We start from the raw sequence: 23,294 nt of genomic DNA on the forward strand, positions 1-23,294 counted from the left end.
TAGCAGAGAATCTTGGAAGCTTAATTCCCGTTAATCTTGCTTTGTGAATAGCTTGCTTTCACTTGAATTTGGGATTGCGGTAAATACAGCTGTATGAATCAGAACACAGTATGTCTGTGAACGGTTCATTTCAGTTCTATCCTGTAGTTCTATCCTTGACATCAGTGTCAAGCTAACGGCTCTGTGTTCAAAACATGTTTGTTACAACCTGAGGGAAGAAAACATGAATTTAAAGTGTTGCTTTGAATGTATACAGCTAGAAAGCTTCCATGATGTTAATAAAATGTACTTTTACATTTTCCCCACAATTAGTAAACTTTTTCTGAGGAAATAATGCTCTGTATTTCTTACTGTTTGTTTCTCTAGGGAGACATTCAAAATGGATAACTGGAAACCTCTTCTGGTTCTTCTCTTTGTATGCACCTTCTGCTCTATGGATGCACAGCAGACTGGTAATACATGAAAGAAAAGTCTCTTCAAATTCATAGCAATTCTTTTTCCCAGGTGTATCTAGTTCTGAAGAGAAAGATGAAGAACTGGTGACAGTTTATTCTTTGTTTAACTAGGGGTGATATGATATATTTTTATGAAGCATATATTTATTTGTACTAGGTTAGGAGAGTTGTCTGAAAAACAGAAAAATAATGTGCAATAGCTTATTAAAATCTGTTTTTAGCCTCAGACACCCTGTTTGAAGAACAGGGGAAAAGAAGGAGTTAATGAATGCTGAAAATTTACTAGGATAGATGGAAGATTTTTCTGCAAAAGACCAATAGGTCTTGGATTCTGAAAAGCAAACAGGAAGCAAAATTGCAATTTTATTCAATTACACATTCTGTAGGAAAACAGGGAAATTAAACAACGTTTCTTCAGTCTGTAGGAAAGCTTCTATAGCAGACATTATCTTCCTGGCAAGTGGATCTTGGAGTATAGGGACAAAGAACTCCAAGATTTTGCAAGGCTTTTTGTGCACAATGGTCAATGGGTTTGATATTAGGGAAGACAAAATCTGTATTGACATGATTCAATACAGTGATGTGCCAGACAGTGAGTTCTTGTTGAACACTTACTGTAACATGGTACCTTACAGAAGATACAGAAATTACATTACAAAGAAGGAGGCAACAAAATTGGGCACACCCTTCAATTAATGCTAGGGAATGACTTCATAGCAAATGCTGGTAACAAAAAAAGAAAGAAAAAAAAGAAGGGGTTCCTCAAATGAGAAGTGGACAAGCTGAAGATAATATTCAAAACCAACCTAGCCACAGCAGGTGAGGATGTAGGCATCAGAGTGTATGCTGTAGGCATTACAAATTCTGCTTTGCCTGAGCTTCAAGAAATAGCGGGTGAACCAACTGATGTCTATGAAGTGGAAGATTTTGCTGATCTGCAGTGACTCTCCCACCATATTCTGGCAAATGCTTTGTACTTTTGTAGAGGAGGTAACCGGACCAGTTCCACAGGTTGCCTATAATATATCCTGAAAGAGCAATTTTTTCAGCTTTTTTTTTTTTTTTTTTTGTAGATAAAGCATATAGAGTTGCAGTGTGTTGCCAAAATACAGGTTTTAACTTCCTGTGTCTTCCATATGTTGTTAACTAGCTGTCAATAATACCAACTCTTAACTGATGAATTTTGAGCATGTCTACCTTTAAAATATTTAAAATAATGGGGGGTGGGGGGGGGGAGAGCTGAGGGGAGGAATGGAAAGACAGAGACACAAAACACAGAATTTATTTCAAGAATAATAAAATGTACATTTGGTTCTTCCTTGCTCATGAACAAAGCTAAAGAAACTATAATAATTCATTCTTTTATGTCATCTCCCTTGAGCAGCTTGCAGAAAAGCCACGTTGGCAGATGTTGTCTTTTTAGTGGATACTTCAATAAGTGTTGCCCAGGAAAACTTTCAGAAAGTGATTAAATTCCTCTCCTCATTGGTCTCAAGTCTTGACATCGGCCATGATGCAATCCAAGTTGGGCTGGCACAATACAGTGATGAAACTTACCAAGTGTTCTTGCTGAATCAGTATTTATCGAAAACTGATGTTCTGGAGCAGATTGGGAATTTACCGTATAAGGGTGGAGAAACTTACACAGGGAGAGCTCTGGATTTTGTCAGCACAACGTATTTCAATGAATCTGCTGGTAGCAGAGCTAAGGTTTATGTCCCACAGTTAATGATTCTTATCACAAGTGGAGAATCCAGTGATGAAGTAGAATTGCCTGCCAAGAAACTGAGAGACAGAGGCATTTCCATTTATGTTGTTGGAGTTGGTGTCCAGAATACATCTGAGCTTCAGCAAATAGCCAGCAAACCTTTTGATAAATATCTGTATAGCATCGATAGTTTCGATGACCTTCCAGATCTCTCCACAAGGCTTTTGAAAAACTTCTGCTTTGCAATTGGAAGCCAGATTGAAGGTAAGCAGTTGTCCTTATAGTGGTACCATTTCAGTTGTTCATACTGTGTAATTGTGAGAAAAGATGTAGAAAAGTGGATGTGGTTTTGATGTTATTTTACACAAGCATTACTGTCATATAACTCACTTGAAAATAATGGGGATAATTTTAGTTAGGTCACTGTTCAGGATGGACATCCCTGTTCTTTTTAACGTTTCAGTGCCTGTGTTGAAGTCATTGAGGTTTAATTATTAAAAAAGGAAGTTAAGCTTATACTTGGTGCTCTCTGTAAGCAGAGCCTTAATGTATTGCAAAGAATATCAGGGTCAGATTCACAGATTCTATGAAATAGATTCAATTTAATGTTTTTAGAGCTGGTAGAGACTTTTATAGAAAATGTTTTGTTTTGATGACGTTGAACAATTTCACTGAATTACTTCTCAATCAAGCTATGCTTTTGGTGACTATCTTAATTCTTCCAAAAACCTAGTTAAGAGATTGTCACTCCTAGAATGTTCAAAAATGAAGGGGAGCCATATTTTCTCATCCTTTCAGTATACTTGCTGAACAGCAGAATTCAGAGAAAATGTATTTTGAAGGAATTTATATATATATATATATGTATATATAATATATATATAAAAGGAGGCATGGTAGCAAAACTAAAATCAAAACAAAATATGTGTTTATATCAATTATAAGTATTTAAAATATAAAATTTAAATTATAAATACCTTATGTTGTTTTCTAGTTTTGCAGAGGTCAATGTGGTTCTCTCAATGAGAATAATTTAGGGATTAGAGGTTGTGCTGGTAGTTAGGCAGTTGGTTTTTATCCCCTTTTCCATCAAAAACTGTTATACTGAAGGGTGCGTTTAGGCCCAGTTTCATTTGACTTGCACCGGACTTGCCCTCCTGAAATGTGTATCTCTTTCCAATGACTGTAAGTGAAGTTAGAATAATTTTATTAATGTTCTGGTGCCTCTTCTGATATTCAAAGTGTCTGTCTGCCTTTTGGAACAATTCCTCATGGGATTGTTAGGAAGGTGAGTTTATTCTGAAGTGTTCAGTAGGGTCAAAGTCTTAAATACAACCTAGATTCCAGCAGTGATATAGAGGACCTTGGTTAATGGAATATCACTGGAATGGAATGATAAAACATACAATCTCACTCCCAAAGTAGTAAGTAGAAGATTCGGTTGGATGAAGATGAAACTTCTATCTATATAAATACTGTCAGGTGTAAAGGTTTCTCAAGACATTTTAAAGCCATTTTTTAGAGGGTTGCTTTCTTTAGAATTATTTGTTTAATTTTTAAAAATATAATTCTACAGTAATTGCAAAGCATGTTTCATGGTATGTTGTAGATGTAGACTTAAATCCAAACTTAAAACTGTGAAGATCAGTGAAAAGGTTCTTGTTTAGATTACATTCAAAGCGAGGTCTGGATATAGGTTGACAGTATTTCAGCAACTCATTTATTACATTTTTTTCCTCTCTGCAGCATTTGCAAAACAATATGCTGATATTATTTTCCTTATTGACTCCGCTGAGACCATGAAGCATTCAGCATCTGAGGGAGTAAAAAGTTTAATCTCCCAAATAGTCAGACAGCTAGATGTTGGGATTAACAAGTATAGGATTGGCCTAGCTCAGTTTAATGGTGTAGGGCAGGTGGAGTTTTTGCTGAACACTCATGAAAAGAAAGAAGAGGTCCTTGACCACATTCAGCGCACCATTGCATTCACTGGAGACTCATCGCAGGATGGAATTGCCGTGAAGTTTTTGCAGGAAACCTTTTTTACGGATAGTGCTGGAAGCCGGATCAACGAAGGCACTCCACAGGTTGTAGTAGTCTTCACGTCCTCTGGATCCAGAAAAAATATCATGGAAGCAGCCTGGATGTTAGAGGAGTTGGGGGTGAAAATTGTCACAGTTGATGTTAGATACTTTGACAGGGTAGAAACAAGGGTGAGCTACCCCTTTAATGCGACTTACCGTGTTTACGAAGCAGAGAGCTTTGAGTCTGTGCAACAGAGCATTGTTACTGATGTGGAAACCTCACTCCAGAATCTTTATGAACTCGATCAAATGGCGCCAGCAGGTATGGTGTATCAAAAGAGCAAAACTAACAGCCTGAGTAGCTTCTAACTCACTGGTAATCCAGGGCAACTTCTCAGGTGGCTGTTAGGGAAAAACACAGTGCAAATGGCTGACAGCTGTGCTTTTATGGAGGCGTTCTTTTGAAAAAATATTTACCACCTTTGCCTGTGTGGCTGCAGTGCTTGCCTATGTGTAGTTAGTTGTAAATCTGTATTAACCAAGGGGAACAGGGTGGTGGTCTTGAAGGGTTGGCTGCACTGGAGTTGCATTTTCTGACTGAGGGAGCAATTTTCCTTGGATTTTGTTTCCAAAAAATGGCCATAGGAGAGTTTGAATTTAACCACAGAATAACTTCACTAATATCCTGAGTTTTCCTGATTTGCAGTCACTCTCCAGTACAGTGAGAAAAGCCACTTGTCTTGCAAAGTTTGCTGTAGTGGGCAAAAGGGGGCAGTTAAGAGATCGTGTTTATTTCAGGGATTTCTTTGACTGAAAATCAATATATAAATCTGCTCTTCAGCACATTTAGGATTTGGATTTCACGTGTTATTGTAGCAGCATCTTGCATATTACCTTGAGTCTCTTTTGTAACAAAGTGTTCTGACTGTCTCACCAATTATCCCACAGTGTGATCTACATTAATCTTATCTTCCTTTTGTTTATTTTGCTTTTAGTGTGTTCCAGTGCAACTGTTGCAGACATTGTGTTTCTTGTGGATGAATCCAGCAAAGTTGGGTCAAAAAACTTCCAGCTGATCAGGGCATTTCTCTTAAAAGTTGTTGATGCCCTGGATATTGGTCCAAGGAATGTGAGAGTTGGGCTAGTGCTGTACAGTGATGAACCAAGACTAGAGTTCACCCTGAACACATTCAAGGATAAACTGGAAATCCTGAACTACCTAAAGAATTTACCATATCGAGGTGGACAAACATACACTGGAGCAGCCATTGAATTTCTAAGGAATAAGGTTTTTACTCTAGAGGCAGGCAGCAGGAAGAAACAAGGAGTGCAACAAATTGCTGTGGTTATCACTGATGGTCAGTCCTTGGATGGTTATGCTAAACCAGCATCTAAACTAAGACGTAAAGGTGTTACTGTCTATGCTGTGGGCATCCAGAATACCTCAGAGAGCAGAAAGCTTGATAAAATTGCAACATATCCCCCAGGGAATCATGTCACCACCCTGAAGTATTTTCTACAGCTGTCAAATATCAGATGGAAAATAAAGAAACAGCTTTGTAATGAGATTGTGAAAAAGACGTTTGTAGTCTCATTACAATCGCAGAATCTGAAAAAAGGTAAGAAGCACACATGAAAATGCCATTTCAGTGCTGCCAGACTTGTTGCTGATGTGTACACCATCTGTACCTAATGCAAGAGGAAATAAAAATTCAGAAAGATTTTAGAGATGTTTATAAAATTCTGTTAGTGATGGACCCAAATGTCCTCCAGCTAAGATTTGCCCTGCTTGGAACCCTTCCCTATTTATTCCTGCCTTTTTGGGGAAGCAAGTGTCAGGAAGCCTTTGCTGCTTCCACTTGAGCAAATTCCAAGTCTCCTTCACATGCAGGTGAACATGATTCTGCTCAGGATTCTTCAGGTTAGTTGTAGTGGTCCCTACAGCTTAACAACATTTACAGGTAGACTGAGTCATGTCTCAGTTACTTGAATCCAGGTTACTTTTTCCATGACATCTCTCCTTTAATGTTTTTTGCACTTGTCAAAATCATGTGAAGTTTATAGTGATTCTGAATTCTGACACTGATGAAACATATTTTCATGTCTCACCTCTAGGAGTAGCTAGTCCATGCTGTTAATACCAGTGCACGAGGCTAGTCTCATAATGATACAAATCCTAGTAATGTTTTTATTTTCATACCTAAATTCTACCCAGTCTCTCCCAGTAAAGTCTCTTACCATTCTTTTTCAAATTAGCTTTGTTTCTAGCTACACTTCCTTCTTTTGTCTTTGCAGGCTGTCACACTGTTACTGTACCTCATCGTATGTACTTTTATTCTATTTTTCTCTCTTTAATAACTGTTGCAGTCCTGACTTCTATTCCATCCTGCTAGCTATCCTTTTACAAGTAACAGTGCCAGTAACAATGGGTTTCATTACTCCATTTTATCGTCTTGACACATTTTATTTGTGTAGAGGAGTTTGGTCATCTCTTATCCAATTTATTGAACACCCAAGATTTTACAAGCTTTTGGACTGAAAGGCTTTTCTCAAATAAAATTACTTTTGTTGTTTAGGTACCTATTTGTGAGGATTGCAAAGTTGTCAAGTGATTTTTCTCACTCTTGAAAGTGTCAAAAATTCTGTAACTCCCCCTTTCCATCCCCCTCCCCCCCCCCCCCCCACCTTTTTTTTTTCTTGCTAATTAGGTTGTGTGGACACAGAGGAAGCTGACATTTATTTCTTGATTGACGGCTCTGGCAGCATACATCCAAGTGATTTCGACGACATGAAAACGTTTGTGAATGAGACTATCAGAATGTTCCAAGTTGGTGCCAACAATGTTCGTATTGGTGTGGTTCAGTATGCATCTGAGTCAAGGACAGAATTTGTGATTGGCCAGTACAACCAAATGGTGACGTTAGTAGAGGCAATTAGGAATATTAATCAAATAGGTGGAGGTACCAGAACTGGAAATGCGTTAATATATATGAAAAGTCTGTTCCAAATGGCATCTAGGGAAAATGTTCCACAGATCCTGGTAGTGATTACAGATGGTCAATCTGAAGATAAGGTGAAGCAAGCAGCAAGTGAGCTGAGGCAACAAGGGATCACTATCTATGCCATCGGTGTCAAGGAAGCTGATCAACAACAGTTGGAGGAAATAGCAGAAACAAATGATAGAGTGTATTTTGTGAATGACTTTGATTCCCTGAAAAATATTAAAGATGGAATTGTGCAAAATATCTGTTCAACAAATGGTAAGAGCATCTCCTAAGCCTGATCATTTCCAAGCAACTAGTGTTAGAATGTGCTTATATGTTTTGTTAATACTGAAAACGATATTGCTACATATCAGAAATAAAGACCTGCGTGTTGGTAATCTCATACTTAGCCATGTCAAGACTAGGTAACCTTCTTTCAACGTACAGATTTTACTAGTCGATGAGCAACATAAAATAAAGCTAAATAGCAGAAATTGAACTTCTTCAACTGGGAAAGTGCCCTATAGTAAAAGTCTAAGTACTTGTTCTTTGTCTTGTCCCAACCACATTTTGTGAGAAGAGACAAAGAACCTGGTGATAATTGCCTGCAGTCTAACACCGGGTACTTGTGGTTCTGAACAGGTAAGCAGTCTGAGCACTGCAGAACACTTGGCTTTCACAAGGAGATAAATTCTGATTTTTCAATACCCAAGTCAGGGGATGTTTTTCTGACACGTGCAAACTACTCTTATCCAGGGATTGTGTATGTCTCTTTCTGCACCACATAATAGCTTGAAGGAAAGCGGTTATATCAAGCAGCAGGATTCTTTCTCTTGAAGTTGGGGGATGAACAAAGGCATCTCTAGTACTCTCCAGCCTTTGTTTACATGTTAGCTGTTAAGCCTCGAGTTCACCTTCTGCAGTCAGTTATTTTTTGACAGATCTACTGATGAGATCTATCTGCCCATTCTGTCATTTACTGTCTTTTGGGTTTTGATCCAGCTGAAATGTTAAAAGCGCAGGAGAGAAGAGATTTGTGGTTTTAGCCTATTCTTTTTTTTTTTCTTTCTTTCTTTCTTTTTCTTTTTCTTAGTCTGTAAAAACGTGAGAGCTGATGTTGTTTTCCTTGTGGATGGCTCAGAAAGTGTCCGTCCAGATGAGTTTCAGAAGGTGAAGGATTTCATGCAGTCCTTTGTGAACAACATTAATGTTGGGCTTGATAATGTTCGAATTGGCGTGCTTCAGTTCAGCTCTAAAATGAGAGAAGAGTTCCAGCTTGACAGATACAACACTACAGCTGATATGCAGAGAGCCATTCAGAAAATGAAGCAGATTAAATCAGGAACACTGACTGGGAAAGCACTGACCCTTGCTGCCCCTTACTTTGATCAACCTAGAGGAGGACGTCCTGAATTGAAACAATACCTAATAGTGGTCACTGATGGGGAAGCCCACGATTCTGTAAAAAAACCAGCCAGGGCCATACGGAAGAAAGGCGTAACTATATTTGCTATCGACATGCTCCATGCGAACAATTCCCAGCTTTTGGAGATTACCGGCAGTCAAGACAAAGTGTTCTTTGAGAATGACATTAACTTCATACAAAAGCAGATTCTCTTTGAAATTTGTAATCTACAGAATTGTAAGTAGTGATGATATCCACCTCTGTATTTTCTTTCTTTTTTTTTTTCTTTTTCTTTTTTCCTGTTAATTCTTTGTAAGGCAAGATTTTGTTTTCCATGTTCATGGTATGATTTACAGCTCTGTTCTCCATAATGATACACAGTGGAAGTGGAATGAAATGCAGTATAAGAACATAGACTTGTTCTTTTTGTAGGGTGTGATCTCACTCTTTTTCTTATGAGAAGGTAGGTAAATATTTCCCCTTCTTTAAGGAAGACACCCAAGCTTTTGCTTTCAGGCTTCTGCAGTGTCTTTGCACTTTAAGGTTACAGCTGGAATATGGAAACAAAAATCCCTATGCAAAGGGTTGAAGGAGAGAAAGGGGTGAGGGAGAGAGACAGAATTATAACCTTGTTTCTTTGTTTCTTCAGTTTTCAATAACAGTGTGCAAGAAAAGGGCTGAAGGAGAGAGACAGAATTATAACCTTGTTTCTTTTTTTTTTTTTTTTCCTGTTTCCACTAATAGCGTGCAAGAGAGCAGAAGTTGCTGATATCATCTTTGTAGTGCATGGATCATCTGGTGTTACAGACCTGCAGTTCAAAAATGTGCATCGTCTTATAGAAGCAGTAGTTAATACCTCAGTGGTTGGGGTGGACAAAGTTCAGTTTGGTGTTGTGGTCTATAGCTCTACGCCGGAGGCATATTTCTTGTTGAATTCATATGCCTCCAAATCTCGGATTAGAAAAAAAATATTCAACTTGAAGCCTCTGCCAGGCAAGCCCTTTACTGCAAGAGCTTTGAACTTTGCAAGGCAAAGATTTGGTGTGAACTATGGCGGACGTCCATCGTCTCTTGCTGTCACTAGGATCCTTGTTCTTATTACTGATGAACCAACTGTACCATCAGATAAAGCCAACCTTCCCATGGCCATAAAAGCTTTGAAGGAAGATGAAATCAACTTAATTGCTGTTGGAATAAGCAAAGCAAACAGAGCAGAACTTAAAGAAATTTCTGAAGATCAAGAAAAATTATTCTTTGCACAGAACTATGATGCACTGGGAAGCATACATAAAAACCTTACTCAAATCGTGTGTGAGAAATCTAAGCCAGGTAAAGGATACTTATGAATAGATCTACTAGATCTTTTTTCTACAACTGATGCAGACTGTTAAAAGCAAAGATCAGTGTTAAATATATTTTGTGGACATAATAGGAGGATAAGTGGAAAAGTCTGGTGACAGCCCTCTGCTTAAAATGCAGCACATATTAAATGCAATCTCAGAAGTTATCTTCTACTGATGGGCTTCCATCAGCTATTTTCAAGAGGCTGCTTACACTGATGAATGGAGGCAGATTTCTTCTAACAACTAGTTTTCATTAACATAAAGCAGTTCTCTACACTTGAGCAGTGCCCTGGCTCCCCCATATATTGAGCCCATTCTCTCTTGAGGCCCCTGTTTCTCTGTGTTCCCTTCTACTCTTCTGTCTCTCATTTTCTGTCTAGAAATAGGTAGTTTACAGTCAGTGTGTTTAGTTTATTGTTAAAGCTTCTTTAAAAGTGAGATGGTGTTTATCCCTGCATATATTCTGTTATGGGGCACAGTTAACTATTTTTGATCTATGCATGGAAAAGTGGTTGATGATAGATTTACTCTTAAAGGCAAAGAGTTTCCACTCCTCTCCACTCATTTCCCTTTTCTGATTTCTTTCTTGTAGTCACCCAGATCAGTAAGATTCTGTGCAATGATGCCTTCTGCATTCCCTCAAGTGTTAGGATGGATATGATACAGCATTCAGATGGTACACTGTTAGGTCCCAGCAAGGGAAAGCTATTGTAATAAAACTTTTGCTTTATTCTGTGTGGAAAAAAATGTAAAGGACACAAATTGTAGTGCTTCCAGGGTAAAGACAGGCACCATGACTATGCTAGAAGGGTAAACTTCCCACTAATCAGGCAGACCAGCTCAATAATTGTCCATGATGGCTTGAAAGATGGCTTCTTGTCCATCCTTTTTTCTTGCTGCACAACAAACAGTATCAGGTTCTCTCTACCAAGCAATTAGATCCAGTGAAATACACCTTTGACACCTTGAATAGAAGCTGCCAATAAATATGCAAGGGAACTCTGCTTAGGCAATGAAAATAACAGGCAAAAAATTTCTCCACCTCATGGAGAAACTTTCTCCATAGAAGTCATGCAGTTCAAGTGCTTTTTCCCCAAAGTGGCCTTCCAGGTACCAAGAGAGGATGAATATTTTGAGTGAGGTAGTTATACTGATTTAACTTTATTGGTAGGTAAATTCTGTCATTCCTCAGCCAAGGGGTTGACATTGCTTGCAAGTTCTATTTTGTTATGTCTCCCCCAGCCGGTCTTTTAGCTGATATGTAAAGAACTGTGTTTTCTTCTGCAAGTTAATGCTGGGAAAAGATGAATTTTATCTATGCATGGAAGTTCATAGGGTTAAAGTTAGATGATGGATAGATGATGTCCTTGCATGACCTCTCTGTGAACAGCTTTTGTGAGTAAAGGCTTACACTGAAGAGAAAAAGGAAAAGGTTAAACAGTGCCAAAATTATGTTCCTCACTGTTTTTGTTGTTGTTTTGTGTTCCTTCCCTGCTTTTTCCCTAAGTTTGCAGTGAACAAGTAGCAGACCTGATGTTCTTGATGGATGGATCAGGAAGCATATCAAACAATGACTTTTCTGTCATGAAGACCTTCATGAAGGAAGTTTTGGACAGTTTTGTTATTTCTAGGAACAACGTACATGTTGGGGTAGTCCAATACAGCGAAGAACCCCAGAAAGAATTTTCTCTTAATGAGTTCTATAATGACGTCATCATAAAGGAACGCATCGACAGAATCGAACAACTGAAATCCTCTACATACACTGGGAAAGCGCTGAGGTTTGTTCATAGTCTTTTTCAGCCTGTCCACGGAGGCCGCAAGAAGAGAGGAGTTTCACAGAACCTCATTGTGATTACAGACGGGCAGTCTCATGACAATGTGGAGGATGCAGCAGTGGATTTGAGAAGCGATGGGGTACATGTCTTTGCAGTTGGTGTAGGGCTTATAAATTCCTTTGATCTGCTTCGAATAGCTGGTGATGCAAAGAGAGTGTTCACAGTGGAGAACTTTGATGCCCTGAAAACCATCAAGAGGACTGTTGTCAATGAGCTCTGTGAATACAAAGACATTCCTACCCAGGGTAAGCAATGTAAATGTTTTGTTGGGTATATAACGGTAAATTTCTACGTGGCTGCAAGCAGTCCCTGGCAAAAGTACCAAAGCTATCTGGGAAGCAATGCAGCTGTTTTACCAAAGAGCTCTGCTCAGGTTACTCGGTTTTGTAACTTTCTACGTTTGCACTTTCTTCAGTCAAGAACCATTATGCTTTTTGCTATATAGCTTCAGAGGTGAGACAGTGCTTCACATCTAGCATTCACATTCATAGTTCCTCAGTGTCTAAAAGGAGACAGAGAAGACATGCCCTCAATATCCTAATCACAAGAAAAGAAAAGAAAAATGCAATTTGGTGGTATTTGTAAAATAGCGTTTCAAAAAAAAACAACTGTCATCTACAGCTGACCATGACCATCCTGCTCCAAAAGGACTGTCAGTAGCAGCTGTTGACAAAAGTCCTACACCGGCACTGTTGAGAAGGGGGTGTGGGAAAATCCATCCTTGGTTATGTGGGAGGTATTGGCATGGTGTGAGTAGCAAATTCACTGTGATGCTGAGATGCTACCCAAAAGCTTTCCCTATATAAGAAACAGGAGGCGGTATTTCCTACTACATCTAGTTGGTGGCAACGGTAGATTGGATGCCCTTCCAGGGATGTTGCACAGCCTGAGAGGCTCTCAGCCCCAAAGAAAACAGAAGGTTCAGTTGTGCCTTTGATTAATGTAGCAACTTTTATCAGATGTTGGATGCTGTTTTTGTATCTGAGTTTATTCTAATATGGTGCTGCAGTATCAGTCACCTAGTCGTGGGAAGATGGAGGCAGAAAACCCACAAAATTGTTCTTTAAAATTATGTACTCATGCCAGTTATACAGAAGGATAATACTGTAGATGTTCGTTAAATTGCAATAGAAAAAAGTGGCAAATGACAAATCAAAAAGATGAATTTTCTTACACTGAAGGTAAAGAAGGGACCTACTGGGGTGTAAATGGATGAGATTGATTAGGGACAGCAGGGAGAAAATGTGCTGGAGCAGTTCTCTTTCTGTGATCCCATTCTTGCAGGGACTGTGACTGTCCTTAAAGCTCCATGTCTTCCCTGCATTTTTACCGTAGAGGTAACATTTTACGAGTCAGATACATGCTGTTTATTGTCTTTGTTATACCATAAAACTGATCATACCTAGCTCTCCGTACCTAGCTCCAGGTTTAATTCCCCTACTGATCAGAAACTCACTGTGAGGAAGGCACGCTGTGATGACCACACTGCTTGTCTAAGGCTTTTTGTAACAATGGTTAAACAAATAGAAATAACTTCACAAAATCGTTGAACAAATAAAGTTACCTCTGCTGCACCCTGGGCTTAGGAGATCTTAAACACAGCAAAACTGGCTGATGTTTGCTGGAATGGTGGGGTCCAAAAAAAGAGTTGAATCTTCCCTCCCAAAGCCAGAAGCTGCTCTCTATGTTAATGCCGTCTGCTCAGGTGATTTTCAGAGGGGATAGCCTGGCCTTCATCAGTATGAGCTCTGCGCCCTAACCCCTTTTTTCCCCATCAAAACCGGAGCAAACCTCCACCTGAAAAGGCATCCCCTGGCTCCTGAAAACAAAAAAAGGGCTGCTGGGAAAGTGGAGTGCATGGATGTGGAATAGCATGACTGGGGCACTAGCATCTCCTGGTGTCTCATGACCAGAGAACAGAGAGATTTAATGGAAGATGGAACAGTAAACTCGATGTATATATCTACAGGCACACTTTTTAAGTTTAGAGAGAACAAAATTAAGGAAAGCGTGTTGGCTCTGATCTTACTGATTTATATGCTTTTAAGTTTTAGATCAACTTGTCTCATAAACCAATGATGCATTTCCTATGAAGACTTTGTTATCTTGGCTGGGAATCTGTTTTCCTTTATTCACTGATCTTCTTACCCATAACAATTCTTAATTCCCCTTTCTCCAGTCACTATCTTCTAAACTGCCAGATTTTTAATGTAAAGAACTGCATTCCAGGTAATGGAAAGTCAACAGGGGGACAAAAAAAAATACCTTTGCAGCATGAAGACAGGCCAGTTTAACGAAGTGGATGTGTGTGGGAGAACAGGTGATTAGGAAAACAGGTTAGGTACATAGAAGTGTTTAGTACTGCAATAAACAGACTATTGACAGAGTATGGAAGCTGTTTCACACATTCTCATATGCAACGCAACAAAACAGAAGTGAATGCTTTATTGCTGTTCTGGTACTGTTATTGCTGGTACATGAGGAGTTTGCAGGTAATGCTTCTCAGAGCTAAGCAGTGTGGATGATCAGGGCTAAACTGGTGAGTCCATGGCTGCCCTTTGCGTTTCCTCCAAAGAATGTGGTTTAAAAAAAAAATCTCATTTTGAAAACATATTTTCTGTGTGCTGGATGTGAACACATACTGGAAAAAATATCTTGTAAGTTTAACGTCCATGGAAATGTCTCATCAGAAAATCCATACACAATTAGAAAAAATGCTGTTCCTGAGCTGATGGTGGCCTTTGCATCACAGGTGTTCTGTGAATCTTGAAATCAGATGGGCAACCTCACAAACTCTGGCTAAGGGGCATGACTGTGTTGTGTTTGTATGTGTGTGTAGATATATTTAACTGTTTAAGAAAAATATTAACTTGCTGTGAACTACACAGAAAAGCTGTGTAGATTTCTTATGCTGCTCCAAGGCCTGAATGTCATTTGGATTTTGTAGCCATAAAAACTCATTCACCACAACCTTCCACGTTTAAAGATTCTTGTGCTCCTTAGCAGCAAATCATACCCTCTGGGGGTAGTTTGTACCATAAGCGTGAATACTGGAATATAACAATTGTCACTCTGAGGTGAAATTTTCTGAATTTATTTGGTTAAATAGCTGAAACACAATCATCTTTCCCAAGGCTTTTCTCCCTGGTTCTATAGTGACTAAAACAAATGGGAAAACCAAATTCAATTGCTCTTATTTTCTATTCTACATATGTGTACTATCCGAATTGCATTCATTCATTAAATATCCTTTGTTCCCCCTGCAAACAGAGCTATGAATGACAACACTGCAATGAAATTTTTAAGGAATAATTGCCCATAAGAATTAGCCCAAAGTAGCAAACATGGAAAACAACCTTGTGTCTGACAAGTGTTTCAGAGCCAGTGGGTGAAGAAGGAACAAAATTAGGGCGAGTGCTGTTTTACACATAAAATTGCAAGTCTCAGACTACCTTGCAGAGATACAGTGATGGATAGTGATGCATCTAGGGACACAATAAAATCCAGCATGACACATGAAGAATCAAGGTACAGAAGAAATAAACCAAGTAGTTTGGCTGCTTGACTGGGGCAAGAGATTGCAGGGGAGTAACAGACCACATCACAATATTTGCTGTTATTATCAGGAACTATGCAAGCAATTCTGCAACTGAGGTAGCCCTCACCTCACAGCAGCTGTTATTCACGGTGTTATTCACGGATATTGCCTGTAGAGGATGCTGCCACTATCACTTTTGTTTCTTTGGCCTGTTGTTCTATGTTTGTATGTAGTATCAGATCTTGTGGCAAAACGATAAAGCACAGTCAGCCCTCAAGCTTTGCATTGCAATTGGGATATGTATTGTGTATTTTCTGCTGGTAGCAAAGCTTATGGAAATACTTTCAAGATTAAGCCCTTTGAGGCCATTTGGCAGCTGAAGAAGAGCTGTAAGCTCTTCTTCACTGTTTTCCAGTTTGTGTGTGTACATGTGTCTGGTAATATAGGATCAGGCCTTAGTAGCTGCAAGTTTATGTATCCCCACTGAAACTGGTGGTCCGATAGGTTTTCAGTAAATATAAAACACCATCTCACTGACTCCGACTTCTGGTTTTAAATCTACCATGTTGATTTTTGTTCCACTCCCATGATCCTGATGAAAGACACAGTTCATAAATGTTGTATGTTTATAATTTCCTGCTTCCTCTGCTTTCTTCACAGATTGCAATATGGACCTTTCTATAGGAATTGATATTTCAAGGCATACACGGCCAGCATCTTCACTGCTTCTGAAACAGAAATTGCAAACATTCCTCCCCAAACTTTTACACCAAATGAAATCGCGGCCAAGTGTCTGTTGTAAAACTGGCTTTCCAGTCAACATTAGGTTCAAATTTCAAGTATTGGCACAGGCCAAAAAATTAATCTTTGAGTCTGATTTTGAGGACTATAATGAAGGGATCATCCAGAAGTTCTTAGATGCACAGGCCACAGTGGACACTTACCTGAATGTGGACTTCTTACAGGCAATTCAGGAGAAGTTCTTTAGTGCAACCTCTGCTAAAGTGAAGGTAATTTAATGGTGTGAGTATACAAATTGGAAAAATTACGTAGTTTCAAATTTGTTGACTCTGATGCTGACTACTGCAGGGAAGCAAAAAGGTAGCTCAGGAATTGGTGGTCTCAAAGGCTTGACCTAATCTCTTCTGAAGTGAAAGGAATCTTTCCATTTAAGTGAAAAAAAAAAAAAAATCTCATTGAAATGTTTCAGGATCATTGCCTTGACAGTTTACTTTTAATAAGGTGCTGACTCAGTAAGGCACTGGGCACGTTGTATAGTAGCTGTTTGAATATTTTCACTTGCTAAGGTCTCTGTTGAGGATCACCTTACTGAGAAAGGACATGTTTGCCCTTGTAAGGGTAAATACATCAGAAGAAGAGACCGAGGGGTGACCTTATTAACGTTTATAAATATGTAAATGGTTAGTGTCAGGAGGATGGAGCCAGGCTCTCGTCAGTGACATCCAATGATAGGATAAGGGGCAATGGGTGCAAGCTGGAACATAGGAGGTTACACTTAAATAAGAGACAAAACTTTTTTACGGTGAGGGTGACAGAGCACTGGAACAGGCTGCCCAGGGGGGTTGTGGAGTCTCCTTCTCTGTAGACTTTCAAAACCCACCTGGACACATTCCTGTATGACATGATTTAGGTGTTTCTGCTCTGGCAGGGGGATTGGACTAGATGATCTTTCAAGGTCCCTTCCAATCTCTAATATTCTGTGATTCTGTGGTATGGGACATCCATCTGGCCGGCTGGGGGTAGCTGTCCCGGCTGTTACCCAGAGATGATGGAGTAGATGCAGCTCAGATGGCATCCAACTGAAGGTTATCTTGCAGAAAAGAAAATCTTTGCTTCTTCAAACTTCTTTTCCACATTCACATATAGGAGAACTCCTCTGACATCAGTGAAAACTCTTCATTGTTTAAGTCACAGCAGAGCTGGTCTTCAGGCTAGCATACTAAGAAAATGACACATATAATACAATAATAGCAATGCTAAGAAATGGGTGGCAAGACAGATCCCTCACATAGGAGTGTTGTCAGAGAAAAGAGAGTTTTGTGTTCTTTTCTTCTTGCTCTTTTTCCACTGTGCATGTTTTAGGTCTACCACAAAGTAGTGGAATTTGAACTACCTTGTAGTCAGTTTCCAGCGCAAACTGTACTTTTCACACTGACACAGCTTTTAATATCTCTTAAGTGATTCAGTGTTATTCCCTTTCCTGACAGGTTCTGTTAGTGTTTTCAGATGGACTGGACGATGCACTGGAAGATCTCAGAAAAGCAGCCGATTCTTTTCGCTTCAAAGGTATTAGGGCACTACATCAATGCTCCGGCCTCCTACTGACACATGAACCAATGTATTGTTCTGCCACTACAACTTTCCTAAATAACATGACTCTCCCCATTGAGGGTATCCCTCGCAAGTCACTGGGAGAGTGTTTGCTTCTCCACGTGTATCAATGTTTGTGATGTTCAGAATTATTATCCATTCTAGGGTATTTGCATGGGGTTTTTCATCTTTAGTTGTACTCTTGAGCTAATATTTTAATGTAGTAAATGAAGACTGTTTATTATTATTATTATCTATTATTTTAAGCTACAGATTTTTTCTTCTGGGTTTGATCTATGTTAAAATATTCTGCAATACAGATCTAAAGTAGAAATTAAGCAGAGGCTGGTTCTAAGCTTAGGGTAGACACTTAGCTTCTGGAAGTACTTCAGGATGAATTCCACTGCAGAAAATTACTCTTTCAGTACAAGATACCTTCCTTTTATTGTGTTCCTTTGGCTTGTACTTTTCTGTAGCTTTGCCATCAAACAGAGGCTGTTGGTTAGAACCTTTTCTGTCACATCACTGCATGTTCCAAGGTTCCCACTGCCTTAAATGCAAGTGGTAGAAAGAGTGGAAAGCGAGGATAAAAGATTTCCACCTAAGAGGAAGACAGAAGGGTAGAGATTTCCTCAAAGAAATAGTATTTGAGGAAAGGAAAAACTGACCTCACTTCATTCTACTGTAAGATAGGCCAAAGATGTATCTACAATAAGAAGAAAATTTTAATGACTGATTAAAATGTGCGATGTAAAATACAATTCTCTTGTGACCTAAAGAGGAATGCTGACTTTATTTGTCAGCAGGAAAGATCAAATGGAAGCTGAGGAGCCCTGAAATCAATTTGTATGAATATGTAATTCAGTAGGTAAAGGTAGACAGATCATCTGAGACTGGCCTCCAGCTGAAGAAATGGCTTGAGCAAGCTTTAGTTCCCTCTTCCCACTGTTATCCCCATGAACCATTCCATTCATGGGTTGATAGATATTTGAAGAAACACTTCCAGGGTGCAGAGGGCCTGAGATTTTCCTGCTTTCTGGAGGGCACCTTCAGCAGCTAGAGCAGTCCCTCTTACTGACAAATGTAGTGCCAGATGTTAGACCCAAATCTGTTTTCTGTGGAAGAGAAGAGTTTTACACTTCTCTTTGGACACTGAGGTTAGCTCTTGAGCAGAAGTAGCAGTTCAGTCTGTCAGCTGGGAGAGAAGTTAACTGGAAGATAACTAGTCTTAATTTTTGTCTCATGTGTTGTTCTCAATGGCTTGATTTCTTTCAACATGCTATAAAATTTAAGTTTCAGAGAATTGCTATTATTCGCAATCATGTTGTTGGTTAAATAATATAGGTCAGGCATTCACAAACTTCAATCTATGCTTATGTTGAAGGCCTTGATGCACTTCTATTAGTTGGTCTGGACAATACACAGAATTTGACTGAACTTCGAGAAATAGAGTTTGGCAGAGGTTTTGAAAACAACGAACCTCTGAGTATTGAATTTGCGGATATTGCACGCATCTTGCAGAACAGCCTTGTAAGTCCTTTTGTGATATAAACAAAATGGGGGAAACAATCTTTTTTTTTTTTTTCTTTTTATTTTGTAATCAACTTTACACAAATGCTATGTTGCTTGTCATTTTTTCAGGATACTGTTGCAGAAAGAAAATGCTGTGATGTTTTTTGTAAATGCCTTGGAGAAATTGGTGAACGTGGTGCCCGGGGAATTCCTGGAAGTAAGGTAAGAGAGCTGCGGTAGATGCTACATAAGAATTTCTTTATTATTTCAAGGTTTATTTGTGTTTTGTGGTAATTTGAAGCATGCATGCAGGTGCCCACAGCCCTTGCTATTAGGATTTATGAAGAAGAAACATGTAATGTGATCATTTCTCTACTGCATGTTCCTATTGCAAAAGTATTTTTTTAATGAAAATCATTCAGACACATAGAAGTCTTTAAGCACTCTTTGCAGAATTCAGCAGAAAGTAGAGAGAGATTTCAAAATGGTTTCTGATTAACCAAGAGCCTTTTTAGCTAACTGTGAATAATAAACTTCCAGTTGCCAAACTAAGAGTAGAAAATAATAGTTCTTCTTCACTAGATGTGAATTTCATCCTTTTGTGTGTTCTGGTTATTCTGAATATTCTCTACTGTAAGTTTCTCCTTATCAATACAGCACTAATTTACAGCGTTTCCTTAAAGCTTTTATATTGTCTCCTTTATTGTTTGTTTTAAATATTGCAGTTTTCACCACTTCTACAGCATAATAGTAGACCTCATTATTAAAGCTTTTGGTATATGTAGTTTCCATTTGTCTTGTGTTCTTTTCATTCCATTACTTCTGCTTATTCCAGTAACACACTAAATAACTTGTATTTGTAGTTTACACTCTTCAATTATCTGGTTTCAGTTAAAACCATTTTTGGTTATCTCTTAGCACGGGTATAGTCTTGCAATAAGTATTCATAAAACAGTTTACTGATCTCTTCTGTTAGTCTTGTTGATATTCTTACACCTGCTTTATTGAAATATCTGGATTATAGTGCTCAGACAAAACAGTATTCAGAATGTACTTGTAGTTGTATTGCAGGTAGACAGGCATGATGCCTTGGGTTGCACAACTTACAATTTTAAAAGCACATTCTTGCAGCACAAAATTGTCTCATTCTTGTTCATTTTCATTCCTAGAAATTCTGTCTGTTCTTACTTCTCTGAGAGATTTTTTTTTCTTTTTAACCTGAGGATGTGAGGTTTGCATCACTTCAAATACAAAGTTGCAATATTCCTAAAGTCTTTGTAAGGTATTGCAAAACCTTTGTCCTAACAAATTTCCACTTCCTTATATTTTTCATTTCACCTTAGAATTTCATTACTGTATAATATTTCCTTGTCAAAATCGCAAAGGAAGATACTTAGTTTGACCAAAAACCCACTGGGCTTTGTTAATTCATTAAGCAGTTTCATGAAATAGTATACTGAACTCTTATATTGGACATTGTTGCACTGTGGTGTATTTTTTTCCCCACAACCATGTGAAGTATTCTGGAATTGTGCAGAGTGGCTGTATAACTGCAATTGGAGAAGCCTGCCCTCTCCAGCATAACCAGATCCAGTTTCCAAGAAATGTTTTCTATCTGCATGTGCAGACTAATCCAATACTAATGAACCCATGTGCTTGGAGAACAGTTTATCATCTCTTATGTTCCCATTTTTTCAGGGAAGTGCAGGTTACAGAGGAATTCCTGGTCATCCTGGCGAGGAAGGTGGGGTTGTAAGTAAACACTCTTTCCTGCTGCAATCATTTTTGTTGGTGCCTAGATCTGTCTGCATTTACTCATTCACACAGCATCATCAATATTAACCTAAAATTTATTTAAGCAAAGTGTGTCTTAAGGTAAATATATGGACTTAATTCTCTATGTATCTGTACTTCACCATAATAACTAATAGCTTTTGATGTAAGAACAGCATCAGTTAGAAAGAATCATACAACAACATCTTATGTGGTATATTTTTGAGTAATTTATGTGATCGTTTTCCATGACAGACTCTAGACAGATTGTGTGATAATCTCAGAGCCATCTCTTCCCTTCTTAGCATGACTGAATATCTTATAACTGGGTAACAAAATTATATTTTGTAGTGTTTTGGTGATGTTCTAAGTCCTTTGCAGTGTGCTGTTCCTTTCATAGAATTCAGCATAATGTGCATATGCCAAAGTCCAGTCCCCTGGGAGTATTTCTTCTTTTGCTGTCTAGAAATAAACAAAAATCCCATGAAGAATAAGTAACTTCCTTAGCACTAAAAGCATAGAACTAGGTTTACAGCACTGCCCCCATTACATGGATGTCACTCCTAACTAAAGGTCAGAAGCCTGCAAGCCAAGAACAAGCCAAGGATTTCTCTCTGCACCTAATTGTAAAGTCTGCATTGGAGTAGTTCCAATTCTCACAGTAGATTGGTCAGCCTGAATTTGCCTTTGGTGAAACTACTTAGGGCAAGTCAACCTCCTGTTAAGAGGAAGACAGTAATGAAGAAAAGCAGTTGTCATCTAAGTTTATCAAGAAACTTCATTGGGATGGTGGTTTAACAATTTCTTTGGAAATCACTGGTTGTAACTAGTTGCTACAGAAAATTTCCACAGAATTATTTAAGATACATTATTTCATGATATAACATGTAACAATCTTCATATGGGTGAATCTTAACATTCCCTTTTGCTTCTTAAGGGGGGCAGAGGTCCAATTGGTTTCAATGGGACTCGAGGAGACAGGGGATGTACAGGTGCCAGAGGCCTTAAGGCAAGTATGTCGCTTAGAAGCATTTCGTAATCTTGTTTTCCATGAAACTGTTTTTTGTACTGTGCTGTATTCCTGAGGTATGGATGGAGAGCAAGACCTCCAGCTGTAAGAACAGACAATTTTTGCTGTCTCAAAAGAACTTTTTGAGAGGTACTTTGTGTATTCAAAGTCTGGTCAAATGGCATGGGATTTTGCTGACTCAGTAATTGCCGATGTCTTTACTATCACAAACTCCAGACTGGCTGCAGGTAAAACTACTAAACTTTACAGAATGAGAATGAAAATGAAGGCTGTACCATCTTCGTACAGGAAGGGGGTCAGTCCCCTGTGTGGTAGGAGGGGAATGGTTTCCAATAGGGGTTACAAATACTGAGCCCATCAGGCCTCTGCATAGCAAACTTGTGTCCTGCTTCTGAAGCTTGATTTAAAAAATAAAAATAAAAAATTGTCACCAAATTTCATTCACGTTTATTTTCAATTTCAGGGCTACAGAGGTTATCAGGGAAGTCAGGTATGTGTTTGCATGTGTGATCAATTTTCTTTCAGGACAACTGTGCTCTGCTTCATTTTAATTCATTATTACTTTGTGTAATATAATGTAATAGTGTTTATTACTATAAACACTATAGCAAGGAAGGAATAGCATAAAAACCTTAGAGTATTTAATATACTATCGACATGATTGTATAAGAGTGGATTTAAGTATGAGATGCTAAGTCTTATTTGTATTGAGAGTTTAGGATGGTTGCAGTCATAATTGATTTACTCTAATTGACAAGAAAGGAGTTTACTTCCTATTTTAGTCGTCTGTCAAGGCAGTAATTCAGGTCGGCTGAATTTCATATTCTGAATGTTGAGGAAGCAGAGGAGAAAGGGTGGGGGGGAAGACTGACTGATATCTATTGCAGATTTAGGCAGTATTTTTCAGTCGTTATTGACACTTTTTCAATATCCAAACTTCTTTTCAGCTATTTTTGTCACTCACTGATATTGCAACTCTACTTATTTAGCCTTTCAAACATACATGTTCATCAAAGAGAGATTGTTACCAATTTGTTAATAAAAAGTGAATTCTGGAAGACAGTGATCAGAATGGCAGTATTAGGTTCCAAGCTAGAGCAGTTAAAATGGAATTTAAATTGTATGTCATGCTTTCATGACAAAAACACCCCTAGAAAAGATTTAGGAGCCTCAGAGACTTGGAAGACATTTATTTCCATCCTGAGAACCTGCACATGTGAGGAAGTTCTGAGTGTGTTTTTTGATACCTCAACTCTGTTTAGAGTACTGCTCTCTACTGACTTTTTAAATCCTCCTATGTATTTTTCTTTCCTATTCCATTTTCTGTTCTGTTTCCTGAAATAATTTGTCCTC

General features: G+C 38.6%; 1 protein-coding gene across 1 annotated transcript in view; it reads left to right on the forward strand.

Moving 5' to 3' along the window:
• The first annotated feature begins 333 nt into the window (after nt 1-333).
• The window catches only part of COL6A6 (collagen type VI alpha 6 chain), a 47,304-nt gene continuing 24,343 nt past the window's right edge, over nt 334-23,294 (forward strand). The window contains 16 exon segments of the mRNA XM_048078023.2: nt 334-353; nt 355-452; nt 1,840-2,427; nt 3,910-4,509; nt 5,183-5,806; nt 6,896-7,447; nt 8,265-8,813; nt 9,321-9,905; nt 11,427-12,002; nt 15,956-16,305; nt 17,524-17,602; nt 19,011-19,156; nt 19,268-19,360; nt 20,837-20,890; nt 21,849-21,920; nt 22,405-22,431. Coding sequence (XP_047933980.2) covers nt 334-353; nt 355-452; nt 1,840-2,427; nt 3,910-4,509; nt 5,183-5,806; nt 6,896-7,447; nt 8,265-8,813; nt 9,321-9,905; nt 11,427-12,002; nt 15,956-16,305; nt 17,524-17,602; nt 19,011-19,156; nt 19,268-19,360; nt 20,837-20,890; nt 21,849-21,920; nt 22,405-22,431 — 5,013 coding nt within the window.

Source organism: Anser cygnoides, chromosome 2, assembly GCF_040182565.1.
Source record: "Anser cygnoides isolate HZ-2024a breed goose chromosome 2, Taihu_goose_T2T_genome, whole genome shotgun sequence".
Classification (NCBI taxonomy): domain Eukaryota; kingdom Metazoa; phylum Chordata; class Aves; order Anseriformes; family Anatidae; genus Anser; species Anser cygnoides.